General features: G+C 40.5%; 2 protein-coding genes across 2 annotated transcripts; one reads left to right on the forward strand and one right to left on the reverse strand.

Moving 5' to 3' along the window:
* The first annotated feature begins 721 nt into the window (after positions 1-721).
* Positions 722-2439, forward strand: LOC102714465 (probable carboxylesterase 15). Its single transcript, XM_040524273.1, has one exon. The coding sequence runs from the start codon at positions 829-831 to the stop codon at positions 1927-1929; it is 1101 nt and encodes a 366-aa protein (XP_040380207.1). The 5' UTR covers positions 722-828; the 3' UTR covers positions 1930-2439.
* Positions 2440-4534: 2095 nt separating this feature from the next.
* On the reverse strand, positions 4535-10945 carry LOC102714741 (protein NRT1/ PTR FAMILY 3.1-like). Its single transcript, XM_015837885.2, has 3 exons — positions 10730-10945; positions 8798-9590; positions 4535-5668 (listed from the first exon to the last, which is right to left on the reverse strand). Exons 1-3 carry the CDS (start codon positions 10824-10826, stop codon positions 4762-4764), a joined length of 1797 nt encoding a protein of 598 aa, XP_015693371.2. The 5' UTR covers positions 10827-10945; the 3' UTR covers positions 4535-4761.
* Positions 10946-18259: the final 7314 nt, after the last annotated feature.

The raw sequence follows: 18259 nt of genomic DNA on the forward strand, positions 1-18259 counted from the left end.
ATCTAATACATTTTTCTGATACATCCAAACACATGTTTGGGTAGTACTTTTCTTTAATCTAGGATTTAACATGGCATGTCATTTTTTGTTTTTCATATTCATGTATTTTAAGAATATTGTGTTTAAAAGGAGCCACAAACTCTAACCATAGTAATAATGTTCCTCAGTTTTATTCTCGGATTAACCTGACCTATAAAAGAGATGACTTACTGATAAATCATATATTAGGACACAGTTCCTCTAACGCTACAAAGATATGGCCACTTACATATGAACCTCACCATTCAGAACCTCATATGTCAACCACGGAGTTTCTCTAACTTTACGTCAGATGATAGTGTTTCCACATATTATATGGTTCCAGCCGTCCATGTGACCACAGCCCACAGGCGACATTGCAGTATGAAATCTGAGGACGACCTGCAATTTCGTGTAAGCACCAAGTCAATGACACTATCGCAATAACAGAAAAAGAAAAGAACAATCAACAACGCTGCATGTTCCATTGGTCCCGGTCGGTTCCACCAGTCCACACACACCACACGACTTCCTCCTCCGTCTGCCTCAAGTCGTCCTCACCCTGCTCTGCTCTGCTCGCTCGCCCGCCAATCCTTTGCCTCGCAATCGCCGTGATTTTCCGTGCGAAACTTCGCTAAAACCTATATAAATCGGCAACCGCGACATGCAGCCACTCACCTGCCACCCCTGTCATTTCGCCGCCTATAAAATCCCCTCGCCACCCGCGCGCCGATCACTCCAACCATCTCGCACCGCGCACCGGAATTACATCACACGCGCCTAGCTTTACAGCAGCCGGCAGCGACAGCCATGGCCACCGCCACCGAGTCGCGCTCGACGCAGCAGGTGCAAGCCACCGACGCCGGGGAGGTGGCGCCGGCGGGCGGGCCCAAGGTGGTGGACGAGGTGTCCGGCTGGATGCGCGTGCTGGACGACGGCACCGTAGACCGCACGTGGACCGGCCCGCCGGAAGCGCTCCCGCTGATGCAGCCGGTGCCTGCCTACGCCGAGCCCCGCGACGGGCTCACGCTGCATGACCTCCCCGGGGAGCCCAGCCTACGGGTGTACCTCACCGAGGTGGCCGCCGACGGGGTCGGGCACGGGCGGCGTCTCCCCGTCATCGTGCAGCTCCACGGCGGCGGGTTCTGCATCTCGCGCCCGTCCTGGGTCATGTACCACCACTTCTACGCGCGCCTCGCGTGCGCGCTCCCCGCCGTGGTGGTCGCCTTCGAGCTGCCCTTGGCACCGGAGCGCCGCCTGCCGGCACAAATCGACGCCAGCCTCGACGCGCTCCGCCGGCTCCGCTCCATCGCGCTGTCTGACGCCGGCTCTCTGAACGACCCAGCGGCCGAGCTCCTCCGAACGGCCGCCGACTTCTCCCGGGTGTTCCTCATCGGGGACAGCTCCGGCGGCAACCTCGTCCACCTCGTCGGCGCGCGCGTCGGCGAGGACGGGGCAGGCAACTGGGCGCCCCTCCGCGTGGCCGGCGGCATCCCGCTCCACCCGGGGTTCGTGCGCGCCACCCGGAGCAAGTCGGAGCTAGAGCCAAGGCCGGACTCGGTGTTCTTCACCCTCGACATGCTCGACAAGTTCCTCGCCATGGCGCTGCCGGAGGGCGCCACCAAGGACCACCCGTACACGTGCCCGATGGGCCCGAACGCGCCGCCTCTGGAGTCAGTCCCGCTGCCGCCGCTGCTGGTCGCCGTCGCCGAGCACGACCTCATCCGCGACACCAACCTTGAGTACTGCGACGCGCTGCGCGCCGCCGGCAAGGACGTGGAGGTACTGATCAACCGCGGCATGAGCCACTCCTTCTACCTCAACAAGTACGCCGTCGACATGGACCCCGCCACGGGCGAGAGGACCCGGGAGCTCGTCGACGCCATCAGGAGCTTCGTCGACCGCCACTAGATCGACGTGGAGCAGCTAGGCGCACCTCCTAATTGTTTCTCGTGTCATGCGCGTGTCCGCCATTGCATTGCACGTTTGGCTTGACCACATGTGTGGCTGAGGCCTCTGGCCCAGCCGAGCTGTGTGCCGGTTGCTCGCTGTCTGTGTGTGTCGAGTTGATGCCATGTCTGCATCAGTGGCGCAGGCATCGTGTCATTTTATAGCCGTATTGGTGCAAATAAATGTGCTAATTGGGTCGTGTGACGGTGTCGGTGTGAGTGATGTAGTATCGAATAATAAGCGTGGCAGACTGCCATGGATGTGTATTATTACCTCCAAAATCTGAACGGAAATTGAGTCGTATGTATTGCGTGCGTCCAGAACGGCCCATCAACATGTTCTGAATTCAGAATTGGTTGTTGGCCCACGAGTCAGCTTACTTTCTAAACAAACCCAGTTAAGTGGTGTAATCGGTGTGGAATAAGTTCATCTAAGCTTCCCTATCTTGTCGACGAATTCGATTTTCGCTCGCCAATTAGAAAACCATATGCAACGGGTCTCTCAATTATCAAAACCGATGTCAAATAAGTAGCAATGCGGTTTGGACAATAGTTTAAGTTGATGTGACGTCTACATAACTAATTTGACTTGGTCTTCATCTGACATGGCATATAAAGCAACTAAAAAAATTAAACAAAATATGTAGGGCAAGGATGATGGGGAGGAAGAGAGGAGGTGGCCCTGACTCATTGGGAGAAAGAGGGTTGTGTGGGTTCCACCGTTTTTGTCTAACTAGTATTGAGACCCCAAATTTTTAAATTTCTATTTTTTATATTTGGCTTTAAGTGCCACGTTGCTGTCATATAGAATGAGGACTAAGTCAAACTAGTCACGCATACATCACGTAAGCCAAAACTATCATCTAAACCACCTAGGAATCTTGTATGCACCGGTTTTAAAAGTTAAGGAACCTGTTGTATCTGGTATTGCGGCTCCGAGACGAAAATCGAACTCGCTGTCAAGCTAAGGGACCAAATGAATTTATTCCAATCGGTGTGAATTAGTGGTACATTTGGTCGGCCCGGTCATGATCTTCTGTCAACAAATCAAATCTATCTAATGCTAAAAACTGAACTCGTTAGTGTGGTGGTAGGTCTGTCATTTCATTTGACAGTACTCTATCCCGAAGAAAAGTTTGATAGTGATATATCTCAGATACTCATGATGGTTTCTTTGCTGGGGTTCTATACTTTTTTTTTACCTTTTCAATGATCTATTACTCGTGATTGAAATCAGAGGTTTTCCACTAGCTGATTTAATCCCAAAAGTATTTATTTACCTTTCAATGATATATCACTCATGATTGAAATGAGAGTTTTCCACTAGCTCATTTAATCCCAACTGCATGATGGCACATCCAGCGCATCCTTCTATATGGTGCATAACGTATTTTACGATTGTATTGTGGCTTAGCAAACCGACTCATCTAGTTTTGTCGGGATGTGCCAATTTTGCATTTCTAACAGTTGTTTTTATAGATATGATTCACCATGCAAATGAACTTCTCAACAGCCAAACATACTCTTGTTGGCTACTTATTTTATTGAGCCAACTGTGACATGGCTAGCAATGGGTGTGGGGTGGCTAATGAGTAATTCAGGGTTGAATTGGATCTAATTCTAAAGCCGCATTCGTTTGACGTAGGTTGGAGGTAAGTTATCTGGCGTAAAAAACGTAATAATAGATTAGTACATGATTAATTAATTATTAAATATAAAAAAAATAAAAATAGATTAATATGATATTTTAAAGCAACTTTCCTATAGAAAATTTTCGTAAAAAACACACCGTTTAGCAATTTAGAAAATATGTGTACGAAAAAGAGGGAAATCTGGGTTAACTAGGTGCACTACCGAACGTGGCCTTAGAGCATCCACAACGTTAACATAAGGAGAGTCATATGAGTAAAAAAACTTCTCATGGTTGGTTGTAAACATTGTGGCAATGGATCATAAGATATTAAATGTAAAAGTTTGCTGTAAGCTTATGGTGTGGCCATAAGAAAAAACTAATACATGGAAACAGTTACACCATGGAAAAAATGAAGCAAAACAAGGAGAGAGAAGCAATCAAACAGATAGAACTAGTGGATAAAAACTATTTTTATAACGATATGGGCCCAATCATAATGGCTGCCACTGGCTATAAGCATTGCGCAATGTTTGATATCATTCAATGATTCTATTGGGTCCCAGCTTAAGTGTATTTTAGCTTTACACACATCGAGGATGCCCTTAAGTCATTTTCGGATCGATCTACGATTTAGGTCACGTTCGGCCGTAGGATAAGTTAACTAAGCCCTCTTGTTTTTCGCACGTATACTTCCCGAACTGCTAATCGGTGTATTTTTTACAAATAAATTATATAGGAAAGTTATTTTAAAAATCATATTAATCTATTTTATATTTTGTAATAATTAATAATTAATTAATTATGTACTAATCCATTACAACATTTTTCATACCAGGTAAGTTCCTCTCACCGCTGAACGTGGCCTTAGACATGCCCAGCGTGCTCCAAAAACTAAAGTGGTCCACAATGATCTAGACATGTCAACAATTTAATATACACTATAATATGTTATTTATAAGGATTGCCTTTCGCGGCATGATCATGATCGTCACATTTGGATCCTACTGGAGGATGCATACAGTGCTAGCTCCAAATTAAGACACCAATCCCCACTCTAAAGGCTCCAATAAAGATTGCAACCATTATACTGTGCATGCATGTGCAGCCAATTAACTAACAACATTATCCACCCTAGTGAAATTCTCTCCTAATCTACCTACCTCACACCAAACCTCCGGCGCCGGCGCCGCCATTTTTGTGGACGGAGGAGAGCTCACACTCCTTCTCGTCGCTGTCTTCGTCTGCCACCTCCAATGGCTTCATGGTGTAGAAATGGAAGCAGAGGAGGTAGTATCCAAGGTTGAGCACCATGAGGGTAGTGACGAGCCAGTAGTAGCAGTCCAGCCTGCCCCGGTTGATGTTGTCCTGGAGCCACTCGCCGCCGCCCCGCGTGGCGCGCTGCACCGCCGTGACGAGCACCGTGCCCATGTAGTTGCCGAGGGAGCTGGAGAGCCAGAAGAGCGCGGCGGCGCTGCTGCGCATGCTCTCCGGCGCCTGGTCGTACAGGAACTCCATGTGCGCCACCGACGAGAAGGCCTCCGCCACGCCGTGGATGGCGTACTGCGGCACCAGCCAGAACACGCTGATGGGCACCACGGCGGCCGGGGCGTCGAGCAGCCCGTGGCCGGCGGCGGCCCCCCTGCGCTTCACCTCGACGAGCGCGGCCGACGCGACGCCGAGGATGGAGATGCCCAGCCCGATGGCCATGCGCTGGAAGTAGGTGATCCCGGAGCGCAGCCCCGTGACGCGGCGCGCCAGGGGCACGAAGGCGCGGTCGTAGAGGGCGAGGCTGACGAGCATCGCGAGGGTCGTGAAGATGGACATGGTCGCCGGCGGGATCTGGAAGCGAGGGGTGAGGTGGCGGTCCATGGTGCGCGCCTGCTGGATGGTGAAGGTGTTGTTGTGCGACGCGGCGGTGGCGAGCAGGATGCCGGCCGACCAGATGGGCAGCAGGCGGACGATGGACTTGAGCTCCTCCACGCGGTGCACCGTGGACAGCCGCCACAGGTCCGGCTCGCCGGAGCCGGTGATGTCCCCCGGCGTTACGATCGCAGCTCGATCGAAGAAGCTGAATGAATTAAGACGGCACAGTTACTGCTAAAGTGATACACCAGGGTTAATCGCAAGAGTTTTTCTTTAACCTTAACTTACCATATTTACCATATATTATTTTTGAAACTTAGTACCTTTACATAACATGTGTAGGGAGGTCTAAAATTTACGCTAAAAATTTAAAACATAGTACATCTAAGTATATAAGATTTTTCTATCACAAAGGGTCTAGAACTGCTACACCTTTAGTTTTTAATAGATAAAGCCATTTACTTTTTATATGTTTGACCATTTATCATAAGTAAAAAATTATGCAAATATGCAAAAATATATGTTATGCTTCGTTTTGCTAATAAATTCTTATTATATAATTTACTAACAAAACAAGTAAAGAAAAAATAATTATATAAGTTTTTTTTAAATGATATAATGATCATAGGCGTGTTTACAAATCAACGGGCTCATACATCAAGGACTATCGCACCTCAAGTAACGGTACAAGATAATGGCTGAATAAGTTGACAAAATCATTTATCTTGTTATAATTATATCTTCATAGACGACTCGCCAGTCGCCATGGTCTAAATGTTTTTTTTTAAAAAATTCGTTAAAGCACCATATTTTATACATGCATAAACTGAATATATTTATCTTTGAAGACTGTTAATGGTAGCTTAGTACGTACTGCCATGGATAGTTACGAAAATTCTACTGTGCGAGGTTTTAAGATGCCCTTTTTATGCAGTGCAGTGCGCTCTTCGCACAATCTCTTTTATAACATTGTTATATTTAGATCAGCTAATAGCCTAATACCATACATGAATGTGGCAGTAAATTATTATTTTCTCTTTCTTGAGAAGTTGTGGAGTGAATCAATTGGTTTTTTTTTACCATTTTTAATATGGTAACTTGAGACACCATAAATTCCAGTGTAAAAAATTGGTACCTTTAGGTACTAGCTATGGTTACTAAAAATTTAATATCTTGGGTTATTTTCTCAATGACTGTGAAATTTCACAAATCAAATATTTCTTTGTCATATGATTTTTTATTTTTTTTCTATTTTGTCAATCTGATTTATCTTTATGCTAATACATATTTTCTCCTTCTCATATTAACAAATCCTATTTAACGTGCACAAAAAATTCTAAAATTGTCAAAAGGAATCCTGAACATTTCTATAGAGTACAATTAATATCAGTCCCACTCCTTTTATGTGGCCGACAACACTCTCATTACACGCGGATGAAAACAACGTTGAGAAACATGATGTGATTATTATAGTTTACAGCCGAAACCTTTAAACTTAGACATCATCAAGAAAATATTGAAATTTCTTAAAAGAAACTTTTAGTACCTTAGAAAGTTTTTAAAAAACACGACTAAATGTGCACGTGTAATACATGTTTTTACAATATAAATTGGTAAAAAATCACCAGGTTGTTCTGAAATAAGTGTTGAGAGTGACCTGATAAAGGCTATGTTACTTTATCTTCATTTCCATTTAAAGTGAAGTTGAACGACGGCACATTTGTTTCTGTTCCGCCTCCGAAACACAAATTAATGACAAAGTAGTACTAAACTTGGCCTTTTCTTTAATTTTTATACAAGAATCATCATTATATGGAGAAATTAAAACAAATCCACTGGATTAAAAGAAAATTTAAGGTTTATTCAGTTTTGAGGAATTTCACGGGAATTTATGATATCAAGTGGAAGCAACGGCCACGATACAATGTATCAAATATGTGCGTATGCATCGATTTAAACTTTAAACCTCAGTTTTTCTAGGTTGATCAGTTATATGATCACACACTGCAACAGACCAACCCACCAGACCCTTAGTCCATCCGATTGTTGATAGGCTAAAAATATATGATAAACGTAAAACACTGGATATTCCGGTGGCTATGTACATATGTCATATGGGAAGAGCGGACAGACACAATGAAACGTAGGGCAACTTCACTTTTCAAGTAGTAGAAATATATAATGAGAAATATTGTTTTAACAGCTCAAAACCGCAACATTTTTTTTTCTAAAAACTGGAAATGTTATGGAAGAGGGAAAACTAAGAGATGGTGTTTAGTATTCAACTCAATCTAATTTATCATCTCCACTCCTGCAGGTTTCGTTATATATTACAAGATATTTTGATTTTCTTAAAGTCAACTTTCTTTAGGTTTAATCAAGTTTATTCCCATGTTCTTCAAATATAAGAACCTAGATTATTCTAGCACTACGAGTTTGGACATGCTCCTGTCTATATTCGTATTATAAAACGTTTTGATTTTTTAAAAGTTAAACTTCTTTCAAGCTTGATAAAGTTTTTAGAAAAACATAACAAAATTTCAACATAGACCAAATATACTATCAAAATATAAAAATCAAATTTACCATCTAGTCATCGGTTTGTTAATATTGGATGGAAGGAGTAGAAAAATTGGTTAGTGTTTAGCAACATCTATAACATCAAATTAGTTTCATCAAAAGAGCATTGAATATATTTTGATAGTTTATTTAATTTACGTTGAAATATTGTTATATGTTCTCAATAAATTCGATCAAACTTAAAAGATATTTAGTTTTAAAATAAAATCAAAACATCTTATAATATAAAGCGGAGTATATATAATTTGATTTGTCACGGCATTACACACAACAGCTAGAGATAGAGATGTGATACCAAATATGAACTTTAGGGAGAATGCTTGCGAGACCGTGGCTTCGAAAGGAACACACAAAGTGAGCAACGACAAATAAATGGTAAGAAAGAGGAAGCACTGTCAAAGCGACGCGCACTCCTCGCTTGGCTTTCTCCCTTTGTGCCCTATCAATGTAACTACCGCCAAAAGCAGCCAGCATGTCCATACTGTGTGCACGCAGAACGCCAAGACACATCACGTGCACGCTATGCTAAAATGTTACGGCCTCAAGCCAAGAAAATGACACGTACGGGAAATCAGAGAAGGAGAGGGGCAAAAAGAAAAAAAGCAATTTTATAGCACTTGAGGATGTACTAAGAGATAAATTTGGTATCTCCTAATATCTGGCTACCAAGAGGTAAAAAAATTTACACTGAATTTTTATTATCTCTTAATAGCTTATTAAGAACAGTAAAATTGCTCGGAAGAAAAAGGCTTACGTGAGCTGATTGGTGTGCAGCAGCCTGCCGTTGGTGGAGATGAGCGCGTCGAGCTCCTTGTCCTGGAACAGCATGCCGGGGTCCTCCGGCACGGCGGCGCGGCGCTTGTTGAACGCCGCGGCGACGACCTGCGCCAGCCGCGTGAAGGGGCTGCCCCCTGGCTTTAGCCGGACGTAGAGCGGGTAACCGGCCAAGAACACCACGATGGAGACGAACATGGCGATGGCCGGGATCCCGAAACCCCACCCCCACCCAACGTTCTCCTGGATGTACACCACCACCGTCAGCGCCAGCAGCACCGCGAACCCCATGGTGAAGAAGTAGAGGTTGAAGTACCTCCGCTTCCGCCCCGCGGCCTCACCGCCGCCCTTCTGCTGCTGGTCGTCGAACTGGTCGGCGCCGAACGCCACCACGCACGGCCGGATGCCGCCGGAGCCGAGGGCCGTGCACAGCAGGGCGAGGTACAGCACGGCGAGCTGCCACCCGGTGGCGCGGCGGCACGCGGCGCTCTGGGGCGCGCACGGCGCGGGCCGGAGCGAGGGGAGCAGCGCGGACGCCACGAGCGCGACCATGCCGACCTGGTAGAAGACGGACCCGGCGATGATGGTCCAGAAGCGGCCGGCGAAGGCGTCGGCGGCGAGCGCGCCCAGGATGGGCGTGAGGCTGGACGTGCCGCTGAAGTTGGTCAGCGTGTTCGACGCCTCCACTAGCGGCAGGTGCAGCTGCTGCGTCAGGTACGTGATCAGGTTCGCGCCGAAGCCGGCCGTGGCGAACCGGTCGCAGATCTCGTTCGCTGCAAACGGAGACAATCCATGAGACTCTCGGCGGCAACCATACATTGATCTTCTCGTTCTACTTCTCGGCGCGAGGTGAGCGATTTGCAAATGGCGAGCAACTGTAACTCAAGTTTTTTTTTTTTTTACAGCATGTGTGGATAGGAAGAAGTGACATATAAACGATGCAATCCTCTTGATCGAGAGAATGTTGTTTGAAGATACAAACAATTTGTAAAAGCTCGTTTTGGTTATAATTATTATTTGAAATATTGTGTTGGATTTTGGACATACGTGATGAAGATAATATAGCTAAGTTCGTCATAATAAATACTCGCTTCCATAATATCACATTTCTCTATGTCTTATTTGAGTAAATGAATTCAATAGCAAAAATCATGTCAATTATTTTAGAAGATACACTGTTCAAAATTATAGTCACTTCAGGAGTTTTTCTTAGAGATTAAGGTGAAATTAAATAAGCAATTGTTACGATTTTTCTGTCTCCAGTTCCATAGTTCATATAACATTTTAGGTAAGATTATGACCCATCTTTTAAATATTTAACTATTAATAATTTTTAAAATATTTAGCTTGAAGACACTAAACACATGTACCTAGATTAGTTTGGGAGAAGGGTATACAAAACTGATTATTTTGTTACCGGTGTGTTTAGCTCACTCCCTTCTGCCGTTCGAAAGGAAAGATGAATAAAAAAACTAGAAATAAACAAAACTAGCAAAGTTACTGGCACCGGCAAGGCACCAGATCCAGATTTCCAACAACTGCGAATCGTACGTTTTCGTGCAAACAAAAAACATATAAAACGCAAACCACGGGCGAAGTTATACAACTAGCTTTGGACGGAATTACCGCCCAAATCGAGCATCTGTCTATCAGATATTGGGATTGCAACTTTTGACCCGGTTTAGATTTTTCTCGCATGATTCCCAAACCACTAAATGGTAATATACTTTTATATAGAATTTTATTATCTTATATTCGTATATTTTCTATCTTATTTGTTTTATTTTTTTTCCACAATCTACACGAAGAGCAGCTAGCACATGCTCCTGATAGCATGAGCAGCACCTATCTACAGAGCTACCACAAGTGGATCAAAAGAACATTTCATCACCAGATATACTCGGTTACTCACCCAGTATGAATGGCATGGTCCTGTAGCCTCCCTGCTTCGTCCTGTTCTTCTGCTCCTCCGCAACTCCATCCTCCCTTTCCACCGTTGTCGTCGGCATGGCAGATAACTGAAGGTCACTCACTCAGCTACAAGCCTACACTGAATGAGTAGGGTGGCCAGATGCTACTGACCTTCACATGCCCCTACATGTGCTGCGACGACGGAGCCATGTATATATAGCCAGCAGGCAGAGAAGGCGTCACGGCGTGGCCGACCAACCGTGACCATTCACTGTACAATGTTAGTTCAGACCAACCTAGCGTACGATGTGGTTTAATTGTCGAGATGTGGTTTAATTCACGAGGGGTTCTCTGGTATATTTTACTGGGATTATAATTTAATCAATATAACTGATCTATTTTTATCGAACAATCATGATTAAATTATACTACTAACGATATTACGTGCAGTCCAAATTTGAATGGGGTAATATCGTTCTTTTTATTTTGATCTTTATTAAAAAAACAAAGTTAGAAAATACTACTAATCAATTAATTAATAAAGTAAAAAATATCTTTTTTAATCTATGATTGAGATTAATTCTACTGGTGGTGTACTGGAGAGAGAGACTCTTGATTGTTAGGTTAAAATAAAACAGAGGAAAATGGAGGAGGGGGCTCCACGGTAAATCGATCAGCTTATCAAGCATAGTGGTCTGGTCAGCAACTCAGACTCAGCGTTATCCAGGGCCAGGCACTTTTCGGTGCTTGGTTGTGCATGTATCGAGCTGAAAAAAAAAGCTTCCAGAAACCTCTGGACATGGCATTCTGAAAGCTTATTCTATATCATCCTTTTCGGTTGAGTGATGACTAGGTATAAATTGCAAACCACAATTCTACCCATACCCCCACTAACATTTCAGGACTTCCATAGGCCAGCCACCCACTATCGAAAGATTGGATATTATTGTAATCAGTGGAGATGGTTTTCTGTCCCTCGAGGGAACCCCCGTCTATATCTTATATCATGTGTTCTTTTGTGATGAATGGTTAGAACAGAGAATGATATTTGGGACAGTTATTTAAGCGTAGAAACGAATGAAATAACTGTTATTGCATGTAAAGTTGAAAATATATTCAAAACAGTACTTCAAAATCATATACAGAAACTTGTGTAAGAATCATAGTGCATGAGTTTGGGATATATTCATCTGGTAAGCAGAAAAGAAGGTTAAGAAAATATTTTTTAAGAGCAAATTATGCTTTTGGTCATATTTTATTAACCAAGTTACACTTTGAACCACTCTAAAAATATATCTTTTCATCTTTAGATCGGGTAAATTTGACATGATTATATTTTGGATCACCCTAAATAATTTTTTGGTACACATGTGTTGTCGGACAAAGATATGGCTATGGTCTTTGAGGATATAAGGTTCAACCGATGCCAAGATATTCATAAGATTGTAGTGAGAAGAAATATATTGATTTTTTACAGGTTCAGCGCCTCAGATGATGGGTAATAGTCCTACTCTAGTTTATAATTATTTGATGAAAGTCATGTAGCGCACAAGGCGACAAGATTGAAGTCGGCGACTAACAGTGAGTTGGCTGCTTGAATCATAACTCAATGTGGCTTATGTTTGTCTTGAGATTCGATCCACCCCCTAGAGTCTTGTATTTATACTACTCTTAGGTGCCCCGATGTCCAAGTAGAATTAGGAAAATAAATATAAATACTATAGAATAGTCTTAGTAGAAATTAAATATGATTTTGCATTTGTTTTCTTATCGAAAACTTCTTCCTTGTCTGCATAGAACTTTATCCATGTGTATGAGCTTTCTTTCCGTATATGATTTCACATGTAATACTTTTGTCGATGTAAGTCCATGTCTATGGGCTAACCCATATATATATATATATATATATATATATATATATATATATATATATATATATATATATATATATATATATATATATATATATATATATATATATATATATATATATTACATTGACAACATCAACGACCGCAAACACATCAACTCTGATACAACAATGAACTCTCATCTATATGAAATCATTCTTAAAGATTTATTTGTAATGAATATAATATTTTAATTGGATCAAAAATATGATAAGTGAGTTAGGGAGAAATCATTTGAAGCTTCAAATTATATGCGTTGTAGCCAATCAAGATAGGGCACATCACTATGGCCGCGTTCAGCATGGGTAAGATAAGTTAACGTAGAGCATTTCCAACCGTTCATCTATCCCATACTCTATCCTGAAAATAGATGATAAAAACTATAAATTAAGCTCCAACAGAACATCCATCCTATCATCTACTTTTAGATGTCATCTATATTAGGAGAGAGAACCTTAATATTTGGATGATCTCTCTCCATCCTCCAAAGAGATATAGAGAATGTCATATATAGATGATTTGGTGGAGTACAAAGAGATATAAAGGATAAAACTGTTTTAGATGATCATCTAAATGAAGATATGGATGACAAAATTTAGATGAGCGGTTGGGAATGCTCTTATACCTGGCACGGAAAATGTAGTAATAAATTAGTATATGATTAATTAATTATTAATTATTAAAAAATATAATAAAATAGATTAATATGATTTTTTAAAAATAACTTTTCTATAGAAAATTTTTGTAAAAAATACACTGTTTAACAGTTTAGGAAGCGTGCACGCAGAAAACGATGGGACTTAGTTAACTAGTTGGCTGGGACGAACGTGTCCTATATGCAAAATATGGATGACTCTACCATACTTATCTGTGTTGATTCACTCATCCAAGATATTGGGTAAATGTTTACTTAGTGTCCGCCTCATCTTACGCTTGCCAACAAACCAAACACATAAAAAAAAGACGGTCATCTCCCATCCAATGATCCAACTAAACATCCCATCTCTCATCTCCCAAATCATCCACTTCCAATCCCAAGGCCAGTCTTGAACATATATAGACCATGCTTAGTCAGCAAGAGGGTGACATGATGCTCTTGTTAAGTGCAGCAAACTCCGTCACGCGTAGAGATGTGATAGGAAATTCACCGTGAAGGTTACATCTACGTCCTTACCCTGAGGAAATTAAAACATACGGTCCATGTCTCTACAGTCGGCATCCAACAGGGGAGAGGTAAATAAACGATGGTTGATAGCAGGTCGGCCTCAATTGGCAAGGTAGATGAACGACGGGATGGTGGTAGATGATGAGGTGGTGGTGGGCGACGAGCTCGTGGCCGATGGGCATCCTTGGCTCCTAGCGGCAGATGCTGCGGATGCACTGGATAATAGCTAGTCATCTCCAAGATGGCGTTGCGGCGTTTAATCGCTCTTTTGGATCTGGAGAAAGGAGGACTGGTGGAGGGCGTGTAGATGGATGCGACTATGGTGAATGGATGATTGGGTAGGTCTTAGGTTAGGAAAGGAATTACTTCCATATTTGGCCATTGAACCTTGACTCATTGGCTGACTGTACATGTTCGTATTGACCCGTGGCTATATTATTGAAACATTTTTCCCTGGGGGATGGGGTTGAAAGGTAGAGGATAGCTAGTCTTCGCCTCGGCCATCCTTGATGGAATAAGTTTTCTTCCTATTAATTTCACATGAAGGATGGATTGTAACCATCCTTATCCTCTAACGCGTGGATCTCCGTGGGGAATTAGGAAAGAAGTTTTATTGCCATCTCTAGTCACACGGACATAGCAGCCGGGCATCTACTGGTGCTGGTCATTCCCTTTTCTTTCACCAGCTGAACTAATGTTGTAGCAGAAAATTTTCCCCGATCGGTAATACCAGAACAGCATGCATACGCACCCATCAATCTAGAATGGGACCCGTCGACATCAAGCTAAGATAGGGAGCACCGGAGCATATGATTTATTGGTGGAAATGCACAGCACGGTGGTGTTGTTTCTTAACTGTCTCCAAATATAACTTTTTGTCACTCTTACGAGGGGTCAAAACAAATTTGTCTCTCACTGTCTATGACATGTGAGCCCTCATGAGTCTATAACATGTGGGTCCGGTGACAAATCTGTTATGAATATCAGTAAGAATGGCAAAAAGTTAAATACCCCCGGTGAGAGGCCGTGTGTGACCGTGCCACGTGAGAGGGCTACGTTGCAAATGTTAGAATTGAACCTTCAGGAGTCAGGACTAGAGCTCCTATCGTTTCGCTTTGTAGAAGAAAAAAAATGCGAAAACGTGCTTTTTTTTAAAAAAAAATTACGGGTAAAACTTTTATATATGTGTTCACGAGAACTCAAAAGCGAAAGTTATAAAAAAAACACGATGAAAAAACCATAAAATTATGCCTAAGATTACATTCTAAAATTAAAATTTTAACTTATAAGCAGTTGTAACTGTAAAGCGATTGGAAGCTAGGTGACAAACGGTTGTTCATGGTACATTTGTACCGGTGGCCGGAAACACGGCGAGCACATATCTTGGTGTCTATACACCGCAGGCCAGTTGGTTGGTACTGAGAGTCATGCTGTCCCGTGAGTACACTGTACTGGTCCAGCAGATCCTAGTCCATGTAGGGAGACTAAAATTAACGTTGATAGGGCGGCCGGAGCATTGAGGTTGAACACACGCTACTACTTTGTCCGATTATTTTATTTAATTGCATTGTCTCTTATATCTATGTTTAAATATTTCTTTATTTAAAAAGTATATAATTGTTAGTTATTTTAATAATTTGATTTATTACTAAAATAACTTTAGACATGACTTATGTCTTTGTATATTTGTACAAATATTTTGAATAAGACATAATCAAATAGAAATCAAAACGTCAATGGCATCAAATAAAAATAGGAGAGTACAAATCATGTATTGTACTCTATAAGTATTTCCAACTTGTTTAATATGGATTAAAATTGAGAAGAAAATATTATGGTGCCTCTTAATACATAATGTTGGATGGGGGTGAAAGGGTGCATAAGGATAAAATATAAAGAATCTTGTATGACAAATGATTAATGAGAAAGTGGAAGTGCTAAAAATACTCATATTTTGAGGAAAATTTAAATCTTAAATATATTTATACTATGAAACGGAAGCAGCATGCAGTATACTCCGTGGTAGTCTTGTTTGTAGCACTGATATCTGAGGAGCAAGATGCACGTGATGGATCTTAGATGATGGGTCTGCGATATGTTTGCCCGTTGAGAGAAAGAGGTAATTGAAAAAAAAACAAACGAGATATTTATAAATAAAAAATAATATATGAATAAAAAATTTTATGTACTTGTTCTTAGTGAGTAAAAAACTAAGGCTGAAAAAAACTATGATGAGAGCATAAAATCTAACTTTAAATTTAAGATTAAAAATTTAATTTTTTGGCTTATAAGATTAAGCAACATCTAAAATATGAAAATAAAATTCTCCGACAACCTCGTTTTTTTGCTTTTGCTTATAAATCAAAATTTGAATTTTTGAGTTGATTTTAGGATTTGTTTTTCACCAAAGTTTTTTTTTGTTAGTCTTTAATTTCAGATCGGTATCAACATATATATTAAAGTTAAAACACGACCTAGTAGAAGCGACGAGGTTGCTTACCGTTTGTCGACCTGACAACTCGGCTACACGTATATATATATATGTATATGTATATATATATATGTATATATATATATGTGTAATATAATAAGTGATATAAAAGTCAATGCTGAAAAATAAACTATAAAAAAATCTTAAAATCAATTTCAAATTTAGTGTTAAAAATTTAAATTTTGGCATATAAGTATAAACAAAATTCAAACGTGCATACAAATATATCTTATAAACCAAAATATAAATTTTTATCCTTAAATTTAAAGTTGATTTAAAACCTTTTCATCATAGTTTATTTTTTATTTGCTTTTAGGTCAATAAGAATACATGTATAAAAATTTTATTTATAAATTATTTTTATTTATAAATATGTCGTTTGTCTGTCGTCCTCGTAAATAATCACGGCATGACAATATTGACTGATGAATCATCACGAGAAAGGCGCCAGCCGGATTGTTGAAGGCACAAATGGACCTGTACAAGTTTCTGAATCCAATTGAGTCGAGACAAGAAGATCCTGCGCTGGCTGCCCTGAATCATTCGAATGTATTGGCTTGCATGTCTTGATCGACAGTTTAAATATATCGTACTAATGTATGCATCTCTTTCTTTATCAGCGTCGTTGTTTTTCTCTAAATAATTATAAGCTAAACAACTTATTAATAATTAAAAATAATTTATAGATAAAATATTTATATACATGTTTTTAACCAAGTAAAAAAACCTAAAATGAACTTTAAAACTTTAAGTTTTTTTTAAAAAATTAGCTTATAAGCATGAAAGTGAAAAGCGAGCGGCTAACTACTCGCGTTCGTTTGTTCACATTAGCATTTTGTCTTTATGCCGGTCCTCTGCTTGTAATAGGCCAGGTGGTTCTTTTCACTACTTGTGTATGGCTGGCTCGGCATTGCAATCACTCCATCGCTGATGGCTCCATGCGTGACAAATCAGTCTATGTATTATTTATTATGAGCAATTATAATATTATGCTAGTTACCATTATGCCATAAGAGAACTATAAACTTGTGTAGAGGATAAAGAAAATGAAAAATATGAATATTTGCTTTCAGGTAATTAAAAGTTGGTTCTGCATATACTCCAAATAGTGGAACCAACCTCATGGTGAATCTATTATATATATTAGCTCTAAGATAAAAATATAGCAAGTATTCTACTATTAACTTACACTTAGGTAGATATCTTAAAATCACAGTAGCTTTAGGATTTCGTTTCTGCCTGCCACTGACCCGACTCACAATAAAAATGGAATCAATAAGATGGAAATACAATTTACCTTTAATTTTTCTAAAAACAAGAATCCAGGTAGAAATACAATTAACAATAAAAATAAAATTATAATAGTGCTAGGATTATGTTTCTACTTTTTTTAAAGAAACCAAGTAGATGTTTCATCTAAATAGGACATAAAATCCGTGTCCCATTCAAATTTCAGTCCACCGTTACATAATTACACGATACATGTGGCTTGTGCGGGGATAAAAAAACAAAGTGTCCTTGTTTACAACATTCTTCTTTCCCATAATCCTATTGTATTCTCTATTTAATTAAACTACGTGACTACATGCATGTCCTATTTGTATAATTGGTCTTGCAGAGGGAATAAGAGAGAAGAGAAAATAAGAAAAGGAAAAGAAATATAAACGAAAAAAACAGAAGAGAAAATAAAGAGAAATGTAGGAAAAGTGGAAAAATAAATGTTTTCAGTAACAGTCATTTTGTGCTATTTAAAATTAAATATTAATATCAAATAAAAAATCAAAGGGATAGTACTCAGAGAAATTGGTTGAAGATGACCTAATAAGATTTAGTATGTCTATATCTTCCTTTGTTACCGAAAATTAACCCATCTTATTTATTTTTTATGATGTTGAGAAAAAACTACTATTTTTAACTATAAATTTTCTGAAGCAAAGTATGCTTTCCAAATCAATTACTATTCAT

Source organism: Oryza brachyantha, chromosome 5 (genome assembly GCF_000231095.2).
Source record: "Oryza brachyantha chromosome 5, ObraRS2, whole genome shotgun sequence".
Lineage (NCBI taxonomy): Eukaryota > Viridiplantae > Streptophyta > Magnoliopsida > Poales > Poaceae > Oryza > Oryza brachyantha.